Source organism: Onychomys torridus, unplaced genomic scaffold (genome assembly GCF_903995425.1).
Source record: "Onychomys torridus unplaced genomic scaffold, mOncTor1.1, whole genome shotgun sequence".
NCBI lineage: Eukaryota > Metazoa > Chordata > Mammalia > Rodentia > Cricetidae > Onychomys > Onychomys torridus.
The window spans coordinates 8,102-19,138 of NW_023413055.1; the positions used below are offsets into that span (position 1 = coordinate 8,102).

At 43.4% G+C, this 11,037-nt stretch overlaps 1 protein-coding gene across 1 annotated transcript; it reads left to right on the forward strand.

Annotated features, from left to right (window-relative positions):
* Positions 1–447: 447 nt before the first annotated feature.
* On the forward strand, positions 448–6,773 carry LOC118576119 (adhesion G protein-coupled receptor E1-like; the record flags this gene model as incomplete). Its single annotated transcript, XM_036176497.1, has 3 exons — positions 448–539; positions 3,650–3,818; positions 6,675–6,773. Coding segments are annotated over 3 exons (360 nt in total), but the record flags the coding sequence as incomplete, so codon positions are not given.
* Positions 6,774–11,037: the final 4,264 nt, after the last annotated feature.

The following is an 11,037-nucleotide window of genomic DNA, read 5'->3' on the forward strand; positions in this document are numbered from 1 at the left end:
AATTCCAACTTAACTGATGGGAAACAGCTAATGGAAATTAAAAAAACAACCAACATGGGAACAAGAAAGGATGATTTGCTGCAAGGTTGTGGTTTAGCAGGAGAGATGCGCACTGCCGTTACACTGTGGACTCCAGGTCAGGCAGGAGGGACTGGCTTCCCTGCATAGGAAGTGGGCATTGGATTCAGCAGCATGGGGAAGCAGCAGATTGGCTAACTACCAATGGGACCAGTTGGGGTGATGATGGGTTTCTGATGCTCATCCTAAATTGGAAGAAGAGACATCAGCTGGGAAGCTGTCAGTGACAGATCAAGTCCTGGCTACTTGGGCTTGATAAATCCAGGATTAAAGCCTGGTATCCTGGATGGGGCCAGAGTTTTATGTGAGATGGACTGGTCATGGCCAGTCTGTGTGTCTTGTCTACCTACCCTCTGTTTGACCTTGCAGATCAACTCTATTCTTCTCGCCTGGACACTGTGGGTGCTGAAGCAGAAGATCTGCAGTGTCAGCACAGAAGTCTCAAAGCTCAAGGACACCAGGTGCAGCCTCTTTCTCCCTTTCTCTCACCACTCACTTTTCTGTATATATCATGGGAATGGGCAGATGCATGCATGAGATGGTGCACATGTGGGGGTCAGAGGACACCTTGGGTGTTGGTCTTTTTTCCATCTTGTCTGAGAGAGAGCTGTTTGTTGTTCACCACTGTGTCTTCCAGGACATCAGGCTCAATTCTCCTCCTCCTCTCTTCTCACCACAGGGGAACTGGGGGTGCAGATGTTCATGTTATGTACTTGGCTTTATGTGGGTCCTCAGGATTTGAACTCAGGTCCCGACATTTGTGCAGCAAGCAACACTTTACCCATTGATCCACCTGCCAGCCTCTGGTCACCTATTGTATGCTCATGGCACATAAGTGATAGGGCTTGTGCAGAACAGCAGAGTCCATGTGTCAAGCTCCCCACTCCGTAAATGACATTTATGATCTGTGTGGCATTATGTTGCTTACACAGCCTTCACAAAGCTCAGTTTCTTCATCTGTAGAAATGGAACAGTGGTGTGGTTTGCTTTAGGTGGCTAGTAAAGAATCGCCACAATTGCTTGAGACACCAAGCTTTCCATAGATTGCAACTGTCAATACATTCAGTGTGAGCACATGTAAACAAAAACATGGGCATACATGCACAATGCACACACATACAAACATGGGCATGCAGATACACACACAAATATGGACATTGTCTTAGTTAGGGTTTCAGTTGCTATGAAGAGACACCATGACTACAGTAACTCCTATAAATGAAAACATTAATTGAGGGGTGGCTTACAGTTTCAGAGGTTTAGTCCATTATCATGATGGTGGGAAGCATAGCGCCATGCAGGCAGACATGGTGCCGGTGAAGGAGCTGCTGCGTATTGATTCTGCAGACAACAAGAAGTGGACTGTGATACCGGGAGTAGCTTGAGCATAGGAGAACTCAAAGCCCACCCCCCACAGTGACATACTTACTCCAACAAGGCCGTACCTACTCCAACAGTCACCCCTCCCAATACTGCACCTATTGGGTGTCATTTTCTTTAAAAAAAAACGCAGACATACGCATACATGCACACAGACATGTACACACACATGCATGTACAGAAGGCATACATATACAAATGTGAGAAAACTAATATTTTAAGATGTTTGTCTATTTCAAGACAGCCTGTACTTCTGTAGGACAAACAGGTCTGAAATACATGTTCTTGGGTGCTGGGATTACTCAGTGTGCTAGGTGGTCTGGCCTAGAATCTTTTCCTCTGGCTGGGGAGACATTGTGAGAGCCTGAGTCATGTGGAGAGTGTGAGGTACAGAGAAGGTGAGTATCTCGTAAATGTCAAGGAATTAGAGAATGAATCAACCTTCACTAAATGACCCTGAGCCTGGAACATTGCTCAGTACAGCACATTGTCACCTCCCTTCTCCTCTTTTCCTTCTCCTCCTCCTCCTCCTCCTCCTCCTCATTATTATTATCTTATTACCTTAAAAAATAGACTTACAATCGGTTCTCTGTCTCTCTCTCTGTCTGTCTGTCTCTCTTAATCTAGTCTTGATTTCTAAATAAATTTACACAATAAATGGCATTTGTCTAGGTTTTTATTTATTATGAAGTTCACAGGATTTACCCATATTTGTCAGCTATCACTGCCTCATTCCTTATTATGGCAGCATAGTATTCCATTGAATGGCCATGCCACATTTTCTTTATCCCACAGTTATCAGTTTTATTATATTGTACTTTCATTAACTGGCCATACCATATATGAACTATCTCACATTTTTATTATTATTTTTTCATTTATTTTACATACCAACCACAGTTTTCCCTTCCTCCTGTCTTCCAATTCCCTCCCCCCACCTCCTGTCTGTCCCCTTCTCTCATCTACTCCTCCTCCAATCAGAAAGGGGCAGGCCTCCTATGGGAGTCAACAAAGTATGCCATATCACACTGAGGCAGGACCAAGCTCCTCCCCTTGCATCAAGGCTGGGCAAGGGATCCCTGCATGGGGAATTGGTTTTAAAAAGCCAGCCCATGGGCCAGGGACAGGTTCTGATCCCACTGCTAGGGGCCCCACAAACAGACCAAACTACACAACTGTCATCCACATGCAGAAGGCCTAGGTGGGTCCCATTTAGGCTCTTTAGCTGTTGGTTCAGAGTCTGAGAACTCCCATTAGTTCAGGTCAGCTGTCTCTGTGGGTTTCCTCATCATGATCTTGACCCCCTTTGCTCATACAGTCCCTCCTCCATCTTGTCAACTCAACTTCCAGAGCTTGGCCCATTGCTTGGCTGTGAATCTCTGCATCTGCTACCATCAGTTACAGGATGAAGGCTCTGTGATGATAATTGGGGTGTTCACCAATCTAATTATAGGAGGCCAGTTCAGGCACCCTCTCCACTATTGCTAGGAGTCTTAGCTGAGGTCATCCTTGGGGATTCCTGAGGTTTTCCCTGGTACCATATATAAACTATCCTACCTTTATCTATTTTATTCTATGATATGTCCATTAGCTGGATATGCTATGTCTGACATAGCCTGTATTTATACATACTTATTCTATTCATTAATATTTTGATGAATAATTGGTTATTGTCTTCCTTAGTGGGTAAAAAGAATGATCGCCTTGAATGTATGGTGTTTCCTTTCTTGCATGTGTGTATTGCATTTTTAAGGTAATAAAAAGGACTTGGACCTATATAGTATTGATGATTGCATTGTGTGTGAGTGTACTCAAAGCCACTGAATCACAGTTTTTGTTCTTTAAAAGGTGAATTTTGCCTCAATGAAATAAGGAAATCTAAGTATTTTATAACCATGGATTTACCTTTCACATAATGAGGTCTAAGTGTCTGGACAATGGGCTTAGCCATTTATTGCTAAACCAAAAATCTGTTCAATACACACACCCACACATCTTTGAATCCATGTGTATCTGTAGACAACAGCATTTTAATTTCCCACAGGACTTGGTTTATTTACCTGGAGATAACAAATTTCACTCTGTCTGCATCCCCAGCATGGTGCTGACCAGTTGGTGTCATCTTCAGATAGTGTTAGGTGTCTCCATGGAGGCTCTCAGGACAATTCATTTTGTAAACATTATTTTTCAGGTTGCTGACCTTCAAGGCCATTGCCCAGATCTTCATCTTGGGCTGCTCCTGGGTGCTGGGCATTTTCCAGATTGGCTCCATAGCAAGCATCATGGCGTACCTGTTCACAATTATCAACAGCCTGCAGGGGGCCTTCATCTTCCTCATTCACTGTCTGCTGAACCGCCAGGTATGTTTTTGCCTACTCACACCTGCCTCTGCATAGAACTACTCACTTCACATGCTTGAAGCAGACCTACTCTCCTATCTAGCATTCCATGTTGTATGTGCATGTATGTGTGCGTGTATGTGTGTGTGTGTGTGTGTGTGTGTGCGTGCGCGCGCATGCGTGTGTGTTCATGTGTATGTGTGCACGTGCATGTGTGCATGTGCGTGTGTGTGCTGTATGTGCGCATGTGAGTTGTACATATGTATTTATACATGTACTCTTGATTTTCTGGAGGCTAGAGACTGACATTTAGTATATTACTCCATCTTGTCCCCCTTGCCTCTAGTATGTTATTTAAATTGATATGCACATGTGTGTGATCTCCTCTTGGAGCAATTTGATCAAGGGAAAGCAAAACTGTGAATTCTGTACTTCTCTCCCTGTGCTTTCTGTCTGTCTGCAGTCTGTAGTCTGTGGCCTCTTTGGCCTACCTGCCATCTATGTTGGCTCTGTCTACTGCCTGTGTGTGCTATCTGTTGTGCCTCCGTCTAACAAAGGGATCACTCTTTGTTTACTGAACAGCACAGAAAACACAGCATGGAAAGGGACAAGGAATTATTTACAGAAAGCTTTGACGTTTTTACAAGGGGAGAAATTAATATTATTGATCCCAGCTGACCCAAAAGAGCATTCAGAACTGCAGATCTTATCAACCTGTGTCTATGTGTTTTCCACATTTATAGGCTATTTGTTTTGCTTCAGATTGCTTCCAACCTGTTTGCTGCTCTCAGCAAATGATCACAACACACACACACACACACACACACACACACACACACACACACACACACACGCACAGTTCTAGGCCAGGTACAGGAGAGGGCACATACTTTAACATTAAAGCTATGCCTTTGGCTTAGATTTTTAAAAAGTGATAACATGGGCAATCCAAGGCACAGTGAGGCTGGTTGCATTATTCTCTTAAAGTCATCGTGGGCGTGGCAGCAAAGTGCTTTGAAAATATTAAATCTGTTAAATGTAAACCACTCAGATCCTGCCTTCTGTGATATATTATGCATCTAGAATACATAGGCTCACAGTCATAGAAAAAGTAGGATCAATTTAGTGGGTTAAAGACAATTGAGTAGGTCAGGCAAAAGCAGTTTATATTCCTTGCTGACAGAAGTCAAACACTGAACTAAATCATTTCTACTGAATAGTAACTTGAGATGTGAGACACTTATTTTGTAGACTTTTCAGTTACTATATCTTAAAGTATCTTTGATAGTAGTATTTCACCAGTAGTAATTATAATTAATCTTTTCTCTACTTAAACCAAGATAATCTATGCATTCATAACATGTATAATCTTTAGCACAAAATAAAGACTACAGACAACACATACATAATTTACCTCAAATAGTCATCAAAATAGGGTTTTATATCATTATTCAGTAACATAGTCATAGTCGTTCTAGTTGCTGTGAGACAAAAATATGACAAAATAACTTCTCCTTAGGAGTTTTCATTTTAGGTGGTAAAAATACATTTGTGGGAAAAAATGTAACACACCAAGATACATGGAAGTTGTGTTACATTTTATTGAAAGTGCCACTGCTATTCAGAATAGTACATTTACCTTAAAGAGGCAATAAATAACATTCATGAATGTAAAAGTTAAAATTTTAAATGTAATACTTTAGCTCTTTTGGCATTAGAATCCATTGCATTCTATACTGATTAAGCAACTAGTGTTCATATTACTAAAACTGGAAGGGAAAAATGTAAACATGGGCCTCAGAGATGAACTCATTTATTTGTATGCACCATAGTGTTCCAAAGGTAGTATACTAACTATTATGTTGTCTCTTTATACATTCTATTGGAGGATAAAATCATAATACAATCTACTTAAAGTCTTAAATCTTCACTAGTGAAAACACAGGAGTACAAAATTTTGTCTGATAAATATCATGCTCTGCTGATCTTGCCAGAAAAATTCATTATCTGCTTTGAGGTTACTGTAGTTTTCTTCTTCCAAAAATCTATTTCTGGGAGGTTATCTATGAGAAGATGAAAAGCCCAATCCTTTCAGAAAGGACTACTTTTTGCTAAACTCTATTCAGGTGTAAATCAGATAGATGTAAGAGTGGTTTATGCAGTTAACTTGTAAAAACCATGTGTTTTGGAAGACTCACCATAAAATGTGTTCAATGTAATAATGGTTGTTTTCTATATTTACACTGATCTATTTTTAAACTATGTATCTGTGGGTGTGTGTGTGCATGTGAGTGCAGGTGTGTTGGAACTCCTGGAACTGAACTTACACAGTTTTGAGCCACCTTAGGCAGGTGCTGGGAACTGAATGGAATTCTGCAAGAGCACCAAGTGCTCTTAACTGATGGGCCACACCTTCAGGCCTGACCCATGGTTCTTTATAATGCAAAGTTGGAATGTTTTTAATTAATCAGAAATGGACACAAATGTTTTAAATGAAAAGTAAAATGGAATTAATATTTAATATGAGAGATAGTAAAGACAATACTTTGGGATAAAAATCAAATAATTGCTGTGGATACCGCTCTGTGTAAATACAGTTCTGATTGGCCAGTGGCCAGGTAGGAAATATAGGCGGGACAAGAGAGAAGAGGATTCTGGGAAGTAGAAGGCTGTGGGGAGACACCACCAGCTGCCGCCATGAAAAGCAACATGTAAAGACACTGGTAAGCCACAAGCCATGTGGCAAAGTATAGACTAACAGAAATGGGTTAATTTAAGATAGAAGAAGCAGATAACAAGAAGCCTGCCACAGCCATAGAGTTTCTAAACAATGTAAGTTTCTGTCCGAGCACGCCAGCGCAAGCTTGGTTCTTGCAGGTTGGCTTGGCCAATCAGCAGCGGGGGTTGCGGGAGAGGGGCGGGGGGAAAAAGAGGGAGGCGCGGCAGGAGCCCCAATCAGATCGAAAGCATCCCTAGACGTTGACGATGGCCCGTGGCCTTCTCGCGTGCCCTTGCCAGAGGGCGTGCCCACCCCGAATCGCCGGCCGCCCACAGTCCGGAGCAAGCGCCTCCCAATGCTGGGCTTTCTCAGCTAAATTGTGGCTTCCAGCCGAAGAGGTTGTTTCGCGCTGCCCGGAAGCCCAGCCGGCAGAGAGGAGCCGAATTACCCCCGGGGGGCAGGGAGGCGGGCTCGAGGGCAGGCCGCGCGCCACAGCGCGGGCGGCTGCGAGTCCAGCAGCGGCATGGGCGCTGCCGGCCGCAGGGCTGGGGCGGGCGGGAGGTCCGGGCGAGGGCGCTTGGGCTGCTACCTTCCCGCACTCCCTCTTCGCCTGCGTCGCGTATCCCCTTTGGTGAGGTGTCAGTTGCCGGGGCCGTCGCCGTCCCCATTGCTGGCCGGGAACCCTCACGCCCAGGCGGGCGGGCGCCATTCGTGGCCCAGGGACCGCGTGTCCCGGTTCGTGCAGGCTGGCGTCTGAGCGTTCGTGCTTGCACGCGCTGCTGACGGCCTTTGCCTACCTGCGCTCTGGCGGCTGCTCCTGGACCTCGGGAGCGGCGCCCAGTTCACCAGAGCCTCGCCTTTCTTCCCTGCCTCGCCGTCGGGCAGCGCTCAGGACCACGTCTCTACTCGGCCGCCTTCTCGTCAGCGACTCGCTGCCCGGTTGCGCGGGCCGCCCTCTCGCCTCCACTTCTTCCGCACTGGTCTGCCTCTACTGCTCCCCTCCTGCCTCAGTTCTCCATGCTGCTCTGTCTTCCTCAACCTTCCCTGGCAGAATGTAAGGGCGGGAGGACCGGCGTGCGGGGAGGCGGGGCCGCCGGGATCCATCCCGCCAAACCAGACGCCGGGGGATGTGGGAGGTGGATGGGGGAAGGCGGGGGTCTGGTGGTGCGCGGGGAGAGCAGCGCCGCGGGGACACTGACGGTCATTCCGGTCGTTCCTCTCCCTCAACTTAAGCCACGGCATTGACGATGGGCGCGCCTGAGAGGGGTTGGAGAAGTGTGAGAAGTTGTGCGTTGCCCAAACTGAAGACTATGGGTCACCCTTTGTTCTCAGTGTTCCAGACCTCCACAGTAAGCATTGGTGGTTGACCCACATCCGATCATAAGAAGTCAGGGCTCCCCATAGCGTCTCTGGAGCTGGCCGGGTTGAGAGAGGTTTGCGATGTTTGAGGGCAAACAGCTCTACCGTGGGTCTGGACCGCCTTGCAGCCATATGTCAACCAGGCAGAGCTGCTCCACTCTTTTGCTGCGTTTCTTTTAGTAGAAACTTATATCCCCCTCGCCATCCTTAACTGTGGCTAGATACACCTTACACAGATTCTGATCGATCGCTCCTTCGGCAGGTGAAGAATTCCCAATACCAATGCTGCGGGACCAGGCGAAGGACCTCCAGAAAGCCCTTAATGTTGCCCCAGTTGCTCCTTCCTTTGGCTATTCAGGCCAGTCTCTTTACAGCATTAGCCCTTGGTGGGGAGCTAATTAAAGAAACAAGCTTAACCATATGCCTGTTTGCAGACACAAACCACGGAACTGGGTTTTTGTTTTTTTGTGGTTTGTTTTTCAATAACTTGCTTAATAGTGGAGTCTAATCACACCCCTTTTCTCTTTTATGGGAATTGCTGGTTGCATTGCATTGTTCTGCAGCGCTTAACTATTTGACCCATTTCCAGACAGGTTTGGGGTATAAGGTTGTTCAGTCATGTATATCAGTGGTATTTAAGCCTTGGTGTTTTCAGGCTTACCCCTAAAAGTCTTCCTTCCCTCGATAACTAGCTTAGGAAGGGAGGAAAAGAGGTGACATCATATACTTAATACTGACTAATATAGTATTGGTCTATGCAGCTAATCTTCCAAAGGCTTTTGGAGATGATAAACAGTTTCAAGGAAAGTTACAAAAAAAGGGCACTTTTGAATCAGATTAAGTATTTATATTTGCAACATAAACCAACTCTTTTCCTCCTTAAGAGAAAACAATGCATCATTTTAAAATCACAGTTACAATTTTCAGCTATTCACCATACTAAAAACTTATGTTAAGTAACAAAACCAAACTTTACTTTTTTCTCCTTCCTTTGGAAGGCCATACAATACTACAAAAACCCAAACTTAAGAAGTCATGAGTAAAAAAGCGATGTAGTTATAAATCAAATAAACATGCTATATCGATGTTCATCTTATTTGAAGATCGCCTCTCCTTATCATCCAGCTTGCTTAAGCTATCATAACACTTATTTTTAGATAAATTGATACTGAGTTCTTCTTGACACCACTTCTAATAGGACATTAATGACTTCCCATCATCCGAAACCTTACTTTAGCTTCAGATGTAGTTAATATCTGAAATGACTAGAAGTCCATTTGCTAGGAGCATCAGATACCTTGTATGCCTGCCTCCCAACCCTCCACATATCTTGACGTAAATTATATATGTTCGTTCATTGGGCCTTTCCAAGTGGCTAACCATCCTTTTTCACTTGAGATGTAACACAAAAAGTACACAATTGTAAACACTCAACTATGTAAGAGTTTAGATATGCATACATCCAAGTTCCCAACAGCCTGAGTTAGATACCTTGGATGTCTTAAGGCAATATTTCTCAACCTGTGGGTTAACAAGACCCTCTTGGGGTTCAAACTACCTATTCACGAGTCACCTAAGACCATCAAAAACATAGGTACTTACATTATGATTCATAAAAGTAGCAAAATTACAGTTACTAAGTAGCAGTGTCACTAATTTTATGGTTGGTGGTCACCACAGCATGAGGAATTGCATTACAGAGTCACAGCAAAAGGAAGGTTGAAAACCACTCCTTAAGGGTTCACTTTATCTTCTACCAGCCTCTCACTCAAAGGCAAATAACATGGCCAAAACATGACAGTAGGAAAAATATCAACTATATTTAAGTGCAAAATTCTAAAAAGTGTACTTCTAGAACAAAAAATACAGATTATTCAGAATAGAATTTCATACTTTTTATCTTGATATTACAAGTAAAAGAACATTAAAGTCTTGAAAGTCTTATTTAATGAATCAGTTATAGCCACGATGGTGGCCCATGTCCGTAATCCCAGCACTGGGGAGCAGAGGCAATGTGGATCTTCGTTAGTTTGAGGCTAGCCTGGTCTACAGCGCAAGTTCTAAGAAACATCTGGCTGTTACAACACAAGAAGAAACGCTGTCACCAAAAAAACAACAACTAAGTATCAACTTGTTTCTGTGATACACTTTTTGAAGAAAAAAAAAGAACCAAACTTCCCTAGAAAACATAATTTTCAAAATATTGACTAAAGCTTTTTTGCTACTTGCCTTTTATAATAAAACTAAGAATTGTAGTACACACAACAGTACTTAACTAAATTTCTTCCTTTTTTAAAACCTGCTTTAAAATACAATTTAATCAGAATGTATTTCCCAATTCATTACCAAAAACAACACCTCATAGGTATTTATACTTTGAAATCAGGTATAGTGATTCATACCTATAATCCTAGCACTCAGGAGCCTGAGGCAGAAAAATGCCCTGACTTTGAGGCCAGCCTAAGCTACATAGTTCTAAGACACTACCTATATAGCAAAAGGTAAATATGTTAGCACACAGTTGTAATACTCGAACTTAGATGGCAGAGGAGGAGGTTTTTCTATTGGCACATTGCAAGATCTTGCCTCAAAAATAAAGCAGTAAGATTGAATTTGTTTTTCTTGTGAGTTTTGTTTTGTTTTGTTTTTTGAGGTAGGTTCTATGTACTCAAGGCTGGCCTTGAAACTCTCCATCCTCCTGCTTCAGTCTTCCAAATGCTGGGAATTTTAGATGTGTACCACCATGCCCAGCTCTAAGTTACAATTTTTAAGTAAAAATTCAAGTAACTGGAAGTATGATTTCCATTGACCATTCTAATTAATAAAGTTTCTGTCTGTGAGTTGTTTATTTCAGTGTTTTGTTTTCAGATAGGCTGGCTAATTGGCATAGGCTCACTAATTGGGTCAGGCTAGCCTGGAATTTGCTGTGTAGCCCAAGATGGTATCAAACTTAACATCCTCATGCCTCAGCTTCCAAAGTGATGGTTATGGGCATGTACCACCCAGCTTTTGAATTCTTCATACTATAGCAGAGTCGTAGGGAAAGTTTGTGGACAAAAACAAAACTATTATTTGTAGTTAGAGTTTTCCTGCCTGGCCCAGTTAGGACAAATCACTCTACTGCCAGTCCCACAGTTGCTCAGACCCAACCAAGAAAGCACC